The sequence below is a fragment of the Rhinopithecus roxellana genome, chromosome 12 (genome assembly GCF_007565055.1).
Source record: "Rhinopithecus roxellana isolate Shanxi Qingling chromosome 12, ASM756505v1, whole genome shotgun sequence".
NCBI classification, from domain to species: Eukaryota; Metazoa; Chordata; class Mammalia; order Primates; family Cercopithecidae; genus Rhinopithecus; species Rhinopithecus roxellana.
In genome coordinates this window covers 118,807,922-118,822,876 of record NC_044560.1, presented here as the reverse complement: position 1 = coordinate 118,822,876, position 14,955 = coordinate 118,807,922, and the positions used below count along the sequence as shown (strand labels likewise).

Sequence of the window (14,955 nt, the reverse complement as noted above, 5' to 3'; positions counted from 1 at the left end):
AGGGCGGGAGAAAGCGGGAGTACGGCAGGGGAAGGGAGCTGAGGCGGAAGTCGAGGGGCCCCCCGGGTGGAAGTGACGCTGTCCCCGCTGCCCAAAATGTCGGCGCCCAGAGGGAGGTGTAAGTAATTAAAGAGGAAAGCCGACGGACTTCCCCGGCCTCCCGGGGCCTTCCCGGGTCTCCAAGACCCAACGCTCCGTACGAGCGAGGTGGACTCGCCTGGCCCCAGGGCCTTCCCGACCTGCCCCCTTACCAGGCGCCCAGGGCTGCACCTTTTAGGAGCAGGGGGAGGGGCACAAAAGGCCGGCTCTCGGGGCCTGGGGCCTGGAGCGGACTGGGCATGGGGGGGGCCCCAGCTCCTCAGGCTGCGGGGTGGAGGAGGCGGGGCCTAGTGGCTGCTGGGGCGGAGCAAGCGTTGGGAGGAGCCTGAGTTGGGCGGAGCTTAGAGTGGAAATGGGAGGGGCGTGGAGGAGGGAGAGTGGATAGAAAATGGGAGGGGCTTGGGCAAAGTGGTGGGGTTTGATAAAGGGGCGTAGCTCAGAAGGAATGGTGGGTAGGCCCTGGATTGAGGGGTGGAAGGAAACTCATTGAGGCTGGTTGGGGAAACGGAGCCCAGGAAGCAGGAGGGAGGAGTTTAGAGTAGAAGGGGTGGAGTTTGTCTGGGGTATGGCTTAGAGAAGTAGGTAGGCCTAGCGAGGGGGGCGGAGTTTAAGGGTGTAATTTGGAGGGGTTTAATGCAACTGTCAGGTCCTTATAATGAATGTGGAAAGGATTTGCAGGGGATGGGAAGAGACTTCGTAGAGAAGGCCTGAGAAGGTGACAGGAGTCCAGTGGACAGTCTTAGAAAGGATGTAGCTTCTTTAAAGGAAAAATTGGGTGGAGTTTTGGAAGTGGGTCTTAGTGGAGCCGAGAGGGGCTTAGTGAAGTCAAGTAACTTAGCAAGCATGGTAGGACTTAAGGAGGAAACCAGGAAGAACTTACAGGATGATAGTCATCCAAACAGCTTACTTGTGGCGTCTTTGCTGTGCACCAGCTTAAGTAGGCAGGAAACATTTATTGCCACTACTTTACTTAATTCTCGCCACCAGTCTATGAGGTAGGTACTACTATTCCCATTTTGCAGACGAAGAGTTTTTGTTATCTGATGTTACAGGACTAGTTCTGGTCTCCCTGCAAGGATGACTCCAGTGTGCTTAGCCCCAAATCTTTGCCCTCCCATTCGCTAAGTAGTCATCCTGGAAGAGGAATGGGAGGAGCTCAGAGGGGAGTGGGAGGGCCTTTTGGAGGGAAAAGGGCTTGGCAAAGAATACAAGATGCTTAGGGAACAGTGTGGGGGGCTTTGAAGGGAGTAGAAAGAGTGGGAGAGGCTTAAATTACAGCGGGAGGGGCACAGAGAGGAGTGGCCGCGCATTGGCGAAGACGGGGAGAGGCGTAAAAACGCTCCGTGGAGTGAGGAGACTGGGAAGTGATTAGGAAGATTGCCAGAGGAGTGGAGCAGAGGGAGAAGGGTTTCTAAGAGAGTAGGAGGATTTGAAAGAACAATGAGAGGGGCCTAGAGAGGTGGGCAGTGGGAGGCTCTCCCAGGGGACAGGTGGTGGGTCTGGGAGCCTGGGAGGAGAGGGCTGATGGGGACCCTACCCTCTCACCTGCTCCTCTGTCTCCTCCCTACTCCAGAGAGAGCCCCCACACACCACTGTATTCCCCGCCACCATGGATGACGTCCCGGCCCCAACCCCTGCACCAGCACCGCCTGCCGCTGCCGCCCCCCGGGTCCCATTTCACTGCAGTGAATGTGGCAAGAGCTTTCGCTACCGCTCAGACCTGCGGCGCCACTTTGCCCGACACACAGCGCTCAAGCCCCACGCGTGTCCGCGCTGCGGCAAGGGCTTCAAGCACAGCTTCAACCTAGCCAACCACCTGCGCTCGCATACTGGGGAGCGGCCCTATCGCTGCTCCGCCTGCCCCAAGGGGTTCCGCGACTCCACCGGCCTGCTGCACCACCAGGTGAGTCCCACAGGCTGGCCCCAGGCTGGCCTCCCTGGTCTGGACTCTGCTGGGATCCCGCGCCCCACTGTGCTCTGGGCAAAAGGAAGCTGGTCCAAGGCCTAGGCGGCCGCCTCCTCCCATTAGAAAATGTCCGTCCCTCCCCACCAAAGCACACTGACCCTTGAAGGCATGCGGTGTTTCTCATTCAGTCCCCACCAAGCCACCAACTAAAACATTCATAGTAAATTTCCCCATCTATAGGCTCCTCCCCTCCCCCATCTCCCTGCCAGTACCCCGCGTGCGCGCACCAGCATCTGCAATCTAGTGTTTATCCTTTCCTTCCTTACCGTTTTAAGAAATAGGTTCATCAGGTATATATTTAATTCCTTTATTCAGTGGTTATCAGATATATACTTAATTCCTTTATTCAGTGACTATCAGCTTTCCCTGCACCAAACAGCTTTGTTGCCAAGGCAAAAGCAAATTCCATGCCTTCAGAGAACTTACTTTCCTTTGGAGGTGGTCAGTAGCCAAGTAGACAAGAAGCAAGAGAGCAAGTATGCAGGCAAGAATGTCCTGGAAAAAGATAAGTGTTAGGAAGGACATTTTAAGAAACAAAAAAATACTGGCCGGGCACAGTGGCTCACGCCTGTAATCCCAGCACTTTGGGAGGCCAAGGTGGGCAGATCTTGAGGTCAAGAGAGCGAGACTGGGCCGGGCGCGGTGGCTCAAGCCTGTAATCCCAGCACTTTGGGAGGCCGAGACGGGCGGATCACGAGGTCAGGAGATCGAGACCATCCTGGCTAACATGGTGAAACCCCGTCTCTACTAAAAAATACAAAAAAGCTAGCCGGACGAGGTGGCGGGCGCCTGTAGTCCCAGCTACTCAGGAGGCTGAGGCAGGAGAATGGCAGTAAACCTGGGAGGCAGAGCTTGCACTGAGCTGAGATCCGGCCACTACACTCCAGCCTGGGCGACAGAGCGAGACTCCATCTCAAAAAAAAAAAAAAAAAAAAGAGATCGAGACCATCCTGGCCAACACAGGTGAAACCCCGTCACTACTAAAAATACAAAAATTAGCCAGGCGTGGTGGCATGCACCTGTAATCCCAGCTACTTGGGAGGCTGAGGCAAGAGAATCCCCTGAACCCGGAAGGTAGAGGTTGCAGTGAGGCGAGATTGCACGACTGCACTCCAACCTCGGTGATGGAGCGAGACTCAGTCTTCAAACAAACAGACAAACAAACAATACAAATCAATGTGTGAGAGTAAAGAGAGGAGAGCTATGGACTACTTCAGACAGGGTGGGGAAGGTTAGGGCAGGTGACACTTGAGGCGACCTGCAGTAAGCCTCCCTGGGAAGAGCATTCCAGGCAACGGTAACAGCAAGCACAAAGGCCCTGAGGAAGGAAGGAGTGTGCTGTGTTCTAAGAAGCGATGGGGCTGGGCGCGGTGGCTCAAGCCTGTAATCCCAGGACTTTAGGAGGCCGAGACGGGCAGATCACGAGGTCAGGAGATCGAGACCATCCTGGCTAACACGGTGAAACCCCGTCTCTACTAAAAATACAAAAAACTAGCCGGGCGAGGTGGCGGGCGCCTGTAGTCCCAGCTACTCTGGAGGCTGAGGCAGGAGAATGGCATAAAACCCGGGAGGCGGAGCTTGCAGTGAGCTGAGATCCGGCCACTGCACTCCAGCCCGGGCGACAGAGCGAGACTCCGTCTCAAAAAAAAAAAACAAAAAAGAAGCGATGGGAGACTGTGGGGTTGGGGTGGAAGGAGGTGAGGTAGAAGATGGGATGAGCTAGGTCACACTCTTGTCTATGTGCCAGACACTTGCACGACCAGGGTGAAGAAAACCAGACATCTACTGATGGTCTTTCACACTTGGCTGTCCTCTCTGTCCCCATGCATCTGCCTTGGTCAGGACTTCACATCCTGAATGTTGGCCCCAGCTTTCTCACTGGTCTTCCTCCCTCCTGTCTCTCTCCCTCACATCCAGCCTCTGCATGTATCACAGAGTGACCAGGTGACTCCTGCTTAAATCCTTTGATCCTTAGGATGAAAGGGGAGCTCCTTAGTTGATGCAACAATTCACAGCCCCCTGAGGCCTCACCCCTGCCCACCAGTAGGTTGTGATTCAACCGAACCATTTTATGAGTACCTACTGTATTTAGGTACGGTGCTAGGCTCTCTGGGGAAAAAAAGTTAGCTAAGGGAACAGAACAGATACAGTCCACCCCTTGTATGGCCTCGAGTCAAATGTGGGAGATGTGAACTGAACAACCAGGTTAATCAATGTTAGGTTGCAGGCTGAGACATCTGAGGATGGAGGATAACCATATTCTGAGACTCATGCAAGAGAGATCTGAAGCAGTCTGGATCGGGGATGGGGTCAGGGATGGTTTTCCAGAGAAAAGGGTGAGGAATGATCTGCCTCTGGGGTCTGAGGCTTTCTGGATCCAGGGAACAAGATGTGCACTTTCAAGGAAGCAAAGCAGGCTTTGGAGGAACTGGAGGAAGGCCAGTGTGACTGGAACACGGAGAAGCAGAAAGAGTGTGGCTCAGGAGAAGTCTGGACAATGCTGGACCCTGGAAATACAGCTGTGAGCAAAACCAATGTGGTCGCTATTTTCATCGTCCTTAGCTGGTGGGGAGACAGACAACACACAAGTTATATGTAGACACTAAGTGTACTATAAGCCATAGGCTTTAAAGGAGGAGGGTGGAAGAGGGTCACTGATGAGCCAGGGGACCAGATTCGGGGAAGAGATAAATAGACCTACAAGCATTCCAGGCAGTGAGAACAGCATGTACAAGGGCCCTGGGACCAGCATAACCTTGTTGTGTTAGAAAGAGTAGAGAGAGAATAAATTTAGCGACAAAGAAGATAGAGATCCCTACACCCACACTGTACAGCAGGGACATCCTGTCTGGAGCCAGAAAGGCAAATGAACATCACTCCCTGTTCCTTCTTCAGGTCTGTGCCCCTGGCAGACATTACTAATCAAGCACTGCACTCTTTCTCATCCAGCCTCACCCTTCTCCTTATAGCTCTCAGGAAGAGATTACCACACTCACAAATCTCTCTCTGCTATTCCAAAATCTTAACAAGGACAAATACCAGTACAAAAAACCTCTCTAAGGCACAGTTTTACACAGTCTACAAGCCTGGCAATGCTTCAGAAAAAAAGTACAGGCTCCTGGACTCCCTCCTGGGAGATTCGATTCCCTAGATTTGGAAGTGATTCCCTGGATCTGTATGTGTGAAAAGCATTCAGTGGGAGATACTCTGAGCAGTAGCCAGATTTGGTTCAAAATCACTTCTCTGCCCTAATACACCTAAGGGCTGTATTCAGCTCATGATAACTGGCTCGGGGTAGCAGGGCTTGACGCGGGAAAAGACATACCCTACCAGAGCTGGCTGCTGTGTCACTTTAGAGCTGCACTGTCCAGTATAGCCATTAGCCACAGATAGTGATTTCTTTACTTTTTTTTTTTTTTTTTGAGACAGAGTCTCGCTCTGTCGCCCAGGCTAGAGTGCAGTAGTGTGATCTCGGCTCAGTGCATCCTCCACCTCCCGGGTTCAAACGATTCTTCTACCTCAGCCTCCTGAGTGGCTGGGACTACAGGTGCCCACCACCAGACCCGGGTAATTTTTGTATATTTAGTAAAGGCAGGGTTTCACCATGTTGATCAGGTTGGTCTCGAACTCCTGACCTCAAATGATCCACCCACTTTGGCCTCCCAAAGTGCTGGGATTACAGACGTGAGCCACCGCGCCCAGCCGTGGTTTGTTGTTGTTGTTGTTGTTGTTGTTGTTGTTTTGAGACACAGTCTCACCCTGTCATGCAGGCTGTAGTGTGATGGCATGATCACGGCTTACTGCAGCCTCAAACTGCTTGGCTCAGCCTCCCGAGTAGCTGGACCACAGAAGCATGCCGTGTCCAGCTAGCTTTTACAATTATTTGTAGAGACAAGGTTTCCTTGCATTGCCTGGGCTGGTCTCGAACACCTAGGCTTATGCAGTCCCAGAGTGCTGGGATTACAGGCGTGAGCCACCATGCCCAGCCAGGACATGGCCTTTTTAAGGACTGAAAGAATTCTACCGTGACCCCAAGCAGAGAGTGATACGACGAGCGTTTCCCTAGATCATGGCCCTGTAGATGTGACAGACAGCTTGTGCCACGTCCCCCTGGGAGTTCAGGAATCCGCTGTCCGGGCTAGGTTCTCAGCCCTGACGTTGTGCCCTTCTTCCCGCACTCCCAGGTCGTCCACACTGGTGAGAAACCCTACTGCTGCCTGGTCTGCGAGCTCCGCTTCTCCTCACGCTCCAGCCTGGGCCGCCACCTCAAGCGCCAGCACCGCGGGGTTCTCCCCTCTCCCCTGCAGCCCGGCCCTGGCCTGCCTGCCTTGAGTGCGCCCTGCTCCGTCTGCTGCAATGTGGGGCCCTGCTCGGTGTGCGGGGGTGCGGGGACCAGCGGTGGAGAGGGCCCCGAGGGGGCAGGCGCGGGTCTGGGCAGCTGGGGGCTGGCAGAGGCAGCAGCTGCAGCCGCGGCTTCCTTACCCCCATTTGCGTGCGGCGCCTGCGCGCGGCGCTTCGACCACGGCCGGGAGCTAGCGGCCCACTGGGCGGCGCACACCGACGTGAAGCCCTTCAAGTGCCCGCGCTGCGAGCGCGACTTCAACGCGCCCGCGCTGCTGGAGCGGCACAAGCTGACGCACGATCTGCAGGGCCCGGGCGCGCCCCCAGCGCAGGGCTGGGCCGCGGGGGCAGGTGCAGGGCCTGAGACGGCGAGCAAAAGCGCCGCAGCGGAGGCGGGCGACGCTCCTCCGACTTCGGACGGCAGGCTGCTCCTGGGCCCCGCCGGGGGCGGCGTGCCCAAGCTCGGGGGGCTGCTCCCTGAGGGCGGTGGGGAGGCGCCTGCACCTGCGGCGGCCGCCGAGCCCTCGGAAGACACCCTGTACCAGTGCGACTGCGGGACCTTCTTCGCGTCGGCCGCGGCCCTGGCCAGCCACCTGGAGGCCCACTCGGGCCCGGCCACCTACGGCTGCGGCCACTGCGGGGCTCTGTACGCGGCGCTGGCCGCCTTGGAGGAGCACCGGCGGGTCAGCCACGGCGAGGGCGGCGCGGAGGAGGCGGCGGGCGCGGCCCGGGAAGGGGAGCCGGCGTCCGGGGAGCCCCCATCTGGCTCTGGCCGCGGCAAGAAGATCTTCGGCTGCTCCGAGTGCGAGAAGCTGTTCCGCTCGCCGCGAGACCTGGAACGGCACGTGCTGGTGCACACTGGCGAGAAGCCGTTTCCGTGCTTGGAGTGCGGCAAGTTCTTCCGCCACGAGTGCTACCTCAAGCGCCACCGGCTGCTGCATGGCACCGAGCGGCCCTTTCCCTGCCACATCTGCGGCAAGGGCTTCATCACGCTCAGCAACCTCTCCAGGCACCTGAAGCTGCACCGGGGCATGGACTGACTGCCAGGCCATGCCCTGTCCTCCACCCAGCCACCTGGACTCGGCCTGGACCAGGGGACCTCAGTACTGCGAGTGAGGCCCCGGCCCTCCAAATCCAAATCCAGACACAGGCCCTGAAATGAGGGGACCCTGACTGGAGAAGTCGAGGCCACCAGAAACCCACACAGGCCCTGGAGCTGGGGGACCACAAACAGGGTCCTTAGCTGGGGCAGGGGAGCCCAAATCTATGGAGAGACTCCTGAGCCTGAGGTCCCTGAAATGAGTGTGGGTAGCCCTAAGTCCCCAACACATGGGAACTTTGCAGTGAGCAATGGGTCTCCACAAGTACCTCTCATCTTGAGGGCCCTAATAATAAAAGGTGGGCACCTGCCCCACCAAGGGAAGACTGCCCCATTCCCTGAGAGCCATCATTCCCAACGACCTTGATCTGGAGAATGTGGAGGGAACATGTCCCTGAATTTTCCTAGATCTCCTCCAAATGCTACCCACCAGAGTCACTGATGACCCCAGAAAATGGATATAGCCGAAATCTGCCTTTCCCCGTTTTCATTCCCTGTACTGAAAGAGGGACCAGGGTAGATGCCCCCTGCCCTCTAATCCCCCCTCCCTGACTGTGGAATGGATCAACCTTAACGATCTTCCCCACCCCAAACACTAGAATAGACTGGCCTGAAATACCCTTGCCCAGTAGGATGGACTGATCTATATGCACACACCCCCATCACATGGAATGGGCTGGTCTAGGCTGTGGCCTGCACCCCACCTTCCTTAGAGTGAATAGGGCAGATACTCCTCCCTTTTCCTGTAGCGTGTGGACCGGTCCACGCCATTCTTTGTCCTGTGAACTCATCTGAGTGGGAAGTGGCGGACACTGGGGTTTCCCTCCCTCTCTCCATGGCACCCATTGGTCTTTCCATCTCTGTTGGTTTGTCTGTCTCTGTCTTCCTCCCGACCCCAGGGGGAAGGGGGCACTTGGCTAGGGGGTGCCCCTGTGAGCCTAGACCTCGTCCCCTCGTCCCTCTCCCCAGTGTTTCCAGGACCCCCAATAAACCTTGTCCTGTCAGTCGCTGACGCCTCATTTTCTGATCCTTGGCTCCAGGGGGGATGGGGAATGTCTTAGGAAAGACCACCTAAATACAGACAGGTCCTCGTTTTCTCCTGAGAAGTTTCAAAGCTTTGAATAGTACATGACCTTTAAAATTAGAGTCGGTTTAGGCCAGGCTCGGTGGCTCACGCTTATAATCCCAGCACTTGGGGAGGCCGAGGCGGGCGGATAACCTGAGGTCGGGAGTTCAAGACCGTGCCTGGCCAACATGGCAAAACCCCGTTTCTACTAAAAATACAAAAATTAGCTGGGTGTGATGGCACATTCCTGTAATCCCAGCTACTCGGGAGGCTGAGGCAGGAGGATCTCTTGAACCTGGGAGGCAGAGGTTGCAGTGAGCCAAGATCGCACCACTGCACTCCAGCCTGAGGGACAGAGCGAGACTCCGTTTCATAAATAAATAAATAAATAAATAAATAAATAAATAAATAAATAAAATTAGAGTTGGTTTCAATCAAAATGAGCCCTGTCCCTTAAATACATGATCCACCTCCAACAGATAGACACGCCCCCTAGAAACTAGACACGCCCTTTAGAAGCCACCAGTCTTATAGGACACACCCCTTGGAAACCAAACTGCCTCATTAGAGGCATGTCCGAGAAGAGGCTCCGCCCCTTAGACGCCGCCTTAGACCCTACACCAGACCCCAATAATAGGACCTGTTCATCAGAGAATTGGGGGTGGGGGTGCCTTCAGACCGTCTCCTGCACACTGCATTGCGTTCCTGTACTGAGGGCTTATTCTGAGTCAGGCACTGGAACTCCGTGTGGGGATCATCCCGGCCCTCCTGGGGTTTATGTTCTGTCGTGTGGGCGACGGGCATGGAGAAAAGAGGAATCAAATAAATGTAGAAAATAATTTCAGATCGCCGGGCGCGGTGGCTCAAGCCTGTAATCCCAGCACTTTGGGAGGCTGAGACGGGCGGATCACGAGGTCAGGAGATCGAGACCATCCTGGCTAACACGGTGAAACCCCGTCTCTACTAAAAAAATACAAAAAACTAGCCAGGCGTGGTGGCGGGCGCCTGTAGTCCCAGCTACTCGGGAGGCTGAGGCAGGAGAATGGCGTAAACCCGGGAGGCGGAGCTTGCAGTGAGCCGAGATCCGGCCACTGCACTCCAGTCTGGGCGACAGAGCGAGACTCCGCCTTCAAAAAAGAAAAAAAGAAAAAAAAAATTTCAGATCGTCATGAGCATTCTGAAGGCAATAGGGAAGGGTGGTAAGAAAGTGAGTGCCCACCTTTCTCACTTTCTATGCCACCTTAGATGAGGTGGTCCATGTGGGCTTCTCGGCGGAGGTGGCATTTGATCTGAGCCCTGAAGGGTAAGGGTGAGCAAGGACCGGCCAGGAGAACGCCCAAAAGGACACAGGAGGAAAGTGAGCTCAGGCAGGGAAGGATGAGATGAGGTTAACAGGTAGGTAGAGGTCACATCACAGCGAGCTAGGCAAGCCAAAATAGGTGTTTGACTGTGTTCTCTGGGCGATGGGAAGCAAAGTGTTCATCAAGGAGGGAAGGGACCACCCTTGCACCTTATCGAAATCCCTGTGACTGATGAGTGGAAACGAAGCTGCAGGACGCAGAGTCAGGAGACTGCAGCACTCCTGCAGTCCAGGAGAAACTTGTGGGAACCTAAACCAGAGTGACAAACAGAAATCATGCCTGTAACCCCAGCACTTTGGGAGGCCGAGGCGGAAGAATCGCTTGAGCCCAGGAGTTTGAGACCAGCCTCGGCAACATAGTGAGACCCTGTCTCTACTAAACATAACAAAATAAAACAAAAGAAAGAAAGAAATGGGTAGATTTCAGATGAACTCTGGAGTATGAATGCAGAGGACTGGTTGTGTGCATGTGTGTATTGGTTGGGGGTGAGTGTAATGGGAAGGGAGAAATCAGGAGTAAATGGTTGAGTGGTGGCATTTTTTATTAAGACCAGAAAACTGGGGGAAGACACGTTTAAGTAGGGGTTTAGGAGAATCAAAGCCTTCTCCCCTGGAGTTCCTTAAGATTTTTTTGTTTGTTTTTGAGACAGGGGCTTACTCTGTTGCCCAGACTGGAGTGCAGTGGTGTGATCTCAGCTCCCAGCAACCTCCACCTCCTGGGTTCAAGAGATTCTCATGCCTCGGCCTCCCAAGTAGCTGGGATTACAGATGTGCACCACTACACCCAGCTAATTTTTGTATTTTTAGTAGAGATGGGGTTTCAACTTGTTGGTCAGGTTGGTCTCGAACTCCTGACCTCAGGTGATCGATCTGCCCACCTCGGTCTCCTAAAGTGCTGGGATTACAGGTGTGAGCCACTGCACCCAGCTGGTTTCTTAAATTAAATTCCCTATAGGTTGCCATTCTCAAATACTGAACATACGTTATCCTGTGATGCAGTAATTCTACTGCTAGGCATAAATGCTAACTCAAGTCCCCTGCACCAGAGACGTACAAAAACATTCATAGCAGCAATTCTATCAACCCCAAACTCATGACAACCAAAATGCCCATCAACAATACAGTAGATAAATAATGATGGTATATCATGCAATGGAATACTATACAGCAACCAGAATGAATGAGCTGTAGATAAACATAATATCATGAATGAAAGTTACAAAGACACAGGACCCAAAAAGCCAGAAACAGAGCATGATTTCATTTACATAACATTCACGTCAGGTGCAGTGGCTCACGCCTATAATCCCAGCACTTTGGAAGGCCAAGGCAGGAGGATTGCTTGGGTCCAGGAGTTCGAGACCAGCCTGGGCAACATGGCAAGACCCCATCTCTAGTAAAAATACAAAAAAATAGCCAGGCGTGGTGGCGTGTGCCTGTAGGCCCAGCTCCTCGACGGGCTGAGACGGAAGGATCGCTGGAGCCTGGGGTGGGGGGATGGAGGTTGCAGTGAGTCAAGATGATGCCACTGCACTCCAGCCTGGGCAACAAAGCAAGACCCTGTCTCAAAACAAAACAACCAAACAAAAAAAAGCAAGCCCATTATAATGCACATAAAACTAAACTGTAATATTGTTAAGGATACATTGTCAGTAGTAAAGCATATAAAAAAGCAAGGACATCATTGTCCTATAAAACTCAGAATAGTGGGCTCGACAAGTTAAGCGGGAGGGGATATCCTGGAAGTTTCCAGGGTTGCTGATAGCTGATAAAGTTCTATTTCTTAATCAGACGATCATTTTATAATTATTTATTCAATTGTGTGTTTGTATTGTGCATTTTTTCTCTGTGTGTCTTATATTTCACAAAGAAAATATTTTAGTCTGGGCGAGTTGACTCACGTCTGTAATCCCAACAATTTCAGAGACTGAGGCAGGAGAATGACTTGAGCTCAAGAGTTCGAGACCAGCCTAGGCAATATAGTGAGCTCCTGTCTCTACCAAAAAAAAAAAAAAAAGGAAAGAAAGAAAAAACGGCGTGGTGGTGCACACCTGTAGTCCCAGTTACTTGGGAGGCTGAGCTGAGAGGATCACTTGAGCTCAGGAGGTCGAGGTTGGAGTGAGCTATGATCATACCACTGCACTCCAGCGTGGGCGACAGAGAGAGACCCCGTCTCAAAAATAAAAAATAAAACCGAACGTGGTGGCTCACGCCTGTAATCCTAGCACTTTTGGAGGCCGAGGCGGGCGGATCATCTGAGTTCAGGACCACCCTGGGCAACAGGGTGGAATCCTGCCTCTACTAAAAATACAAAAATTAGCTGGGCATGGTGGTGCACGCCTGTAATCCCAGCTACTCGGGAGGCTGAGGCGGGAGAATCGCTTGAACCCAGAAGGCAGAGGTTGCAGTGACTCGAGATCACGCCACTGCACTCCAGCCTGGGTGACAGAGCGAGACGTCCGTCTCAAAAGAATACATAAATAAAAATTTAAAAATTAAATATAAATTTAAAAAGAAAGAAAAAGGAAAATTTAAAGGAGGAAGACATGTATTCTGGGAGGAGAAAACAAGTAAGAGTTTAGCACTCCAGGCAGACTTTTTGAATGGAGATCCATAGTTGCCTATTTGAAAAAGCTCAACCTTTGGGAATAAAATCAGCTAAACCTTAGAGGTATTCCTCTCCACTCTGCAACCGACACTCAAAAACCAGACACGCTTTCTGGTTTAAAAAAAAAAAAAAAAGTATCTTCTTTCGAGAAACAAGGCCCGCCCACTTCGAAGCAGGCACCGCCCCCAGGGACAAGACCCACCCACTCCGAGACCGGCTTAGAGACAGGCTCAGCCCGGGAGATGCGCACTGGAAAGGCGCCAGCGTTGCCATGGAGATGGCCGCCGGCTAGGAAGTAATGATTAGGGACCTCGCGAGGCTGAGGTTCCCACCCACCTCACCTGCACCACCACAGTCCTTTCTCTTCTGGGGCGGTAACGAGAAGGACTCATCCCATTTCCTCAGTGTCTCACAAGTGCCCGGTGCTGGGCTGGACACTGCACCGAACGCGTCACATAGTGGCCCCATTTTATAGATGCGCTGACTGAGGTTGGGGGTGGTGGGAAGCGAGGAGAGGACAGGAGCGGGAATTTTACCCTGAGGACGATCTCAACCGTTGCAAAACAGTAATTACTAGCCAGACGCCGGCGACTCACACGCCTGTGTTTGGAGAGCTGATTCCTGCGTGCAGACCTTGCAGCCAGCCAGCCCCCTGCACGCTTGCCGGAGCGGGCGTCTCCCCCCGGGGCCCCGAGCCTTCTTCCTTTCAGGGACGGCCTCACATCCTAATACCGAAGCCCGAGACCGCCTCACTCCTCCCACCCGTCATCCCTTTTTATTCATCCACCAATGCTTGTTAAGCCCGTTGTCTGTTCCGGGCAGCCACCTGTGGGCAGAGCCGTTAAGCAAACAGGCAAAACAAGCCCTGCCCTCGCGGAGTTTTTACTCTAGTGTAGGGGAGATAGGCAATCCATGGGACATTCACACGTTGCCTAGTGTGTCTTCGTGATAAGTACCATGTTAAAAATTAAAGGACGGCGTAGTGGCTCACACCTGTAATCCCGGCACTTAGGGAGGCCGAGGCGGGTGGATCACGAGGTCAGGAGATCGAGACCATCCTGGCTAACACGGTGAAACCCCGTCTCTACTAAATATACAAAAATTACCTGGGCGAGGTGGTACTACTCGGGAGGCTGAGGCAGGAGAATCGCTCGAACCCAGGAGGCGGAGGTTGCAGTGAGACGAGATTGCGCCACTGCTCTCCAGCCTGGGAGACAGAGCGAGACCCTGACTCATTAAAAAAAAAAAAAAAAAAAAAAAATTAAGGCAGGGTGAAGGCTAGAGGGTGACGGGAGGCTGTTTTATCCTGGGTGGACAAGACAGGTGTCTTCAGGGAGCTGTAGGAGTGAGGGACGTAAGGGAAGCTGAGTGGAAACTTCAGGAGGGCTTTTCAGGCCGGGGCAATCGCAAGTGCAAAGGCCCTGACTCCGGACAGAGCAGAGAGGGCGGTGTGACGCGGAGAAGGAGGGAGGAAGGTAGGGAAGGAGGGAGGGAAGCCCAGGGGTCCAGGCAAGCAGGGCCTTGGGGGCGGGGGTGCACGTGGGAGTCAGAAGGGAAGCTCTGGGTTTTATTCCGAGGGAGATAGGGAGCCAAGGACGGGAGAGTGTTGGGCTCAGGAGTGAGGTGCTTGCTGGGTGCTGGAGGCTGGACGGGAGGGACAGGGGGTGGAAGCAGGAGAGCCAATGAGGAGGGGGAGACCGTGGGACTGGCATCCGGGAGTCCCGCCCTGAGCCAGTCGGCGACAAGCCCCGCCCCCTGCCCAGGGAGCCGCCTTCCCAGCCGGAGGCCGTGGGGCCCAGGACCCCCTCTAGCACCTGGGCCTGCGTCCCGCCTCCTCCCGGCTCCCGGCCTCGGTCTCCCCCGCATCCGGCCCGGCCTCTATGCGGGTCCCACAGGAATTTCTCTAAAACACTAATCGGATCATGTGACTCTCCTGCTTAAAACCTTCTCAATGGCTTCTCAGTGCACTCGGAATGAGTCCAAGCTCAGCCTGGACTCGGAGGCCCGGCACGGTCGCTGGGTGCAGCTCTGGCCTCTCTCCGCCACACTGGCCTCCTTTATGCCCTAATGCAAGACCCCCAACCCCACCCCCGCCATGTGCTGGGGAAGCAGAGCGCAAACCCCCTTCCATGTGCTGTGCTCTCTGCTTAAAGTTTTCTTTTCTATCACCTCCATTCCTGAATTCATTATTCTTCCTCTTCCTCCTCCTCCTCCTCCATCTTTCAAGCCTTCAAAATATAGATGATAAAATAGTACACACATCCTTGGTATATACCCAAAAGAATTAAAAACAGCTGTTCAGACAAAAACTTATACACCAATGTTTCTAACAGCACTCTTCGCAATAGCCCAAAGATAGATGCAACCCAAATGTCCATCAACACATGGATAAACAAAATGTAGGCGACAGCGGCCC

At 53.9% G+C, this 14,955-nt stretch overlaps 1 protein-coding gene across 2 annotated transcripts; it reads left to right on the top strand.

The window, feature by feature from the left end:
- Positions 1 to 5: 5 nt before the first annotated feature.
- Positions 6 to 8,517, top strand: FIZ1 (FLT3 interacting zinc finger 1). Of its 2 annotated transcripts, none has more exons than XM_010379200.2 (3): positions 6 to 118; positions 1,673 to 2,002; positions 6,250 to 8,517. In XM_010379200.2, exons 2-3 carry the CDS (start codon positions 1,709 to 1,711, stop codon positions 7,444 to 7,446), a joined length of 1,491 nt encoding a protein of 496 aa, XP_010377502.1. In that variant the 5' UTR covers positions 6 to 118; positions 1,673 to 1,708; the 3' UTR covers positions 7,447 to 8,517. The 2 variants fall into 2 exon arrangements, with proteins under 2 accessions (XP_010377502.1, XP_030769340.1); XM_030913480.1 differs by lacking the exon at positions 6 to 118 and adding an exon at positions 512 to 1,094.
- The last annotated feature ends 6,438 nt before the right edge of the window (positions 8,518 to 14,955 follow it).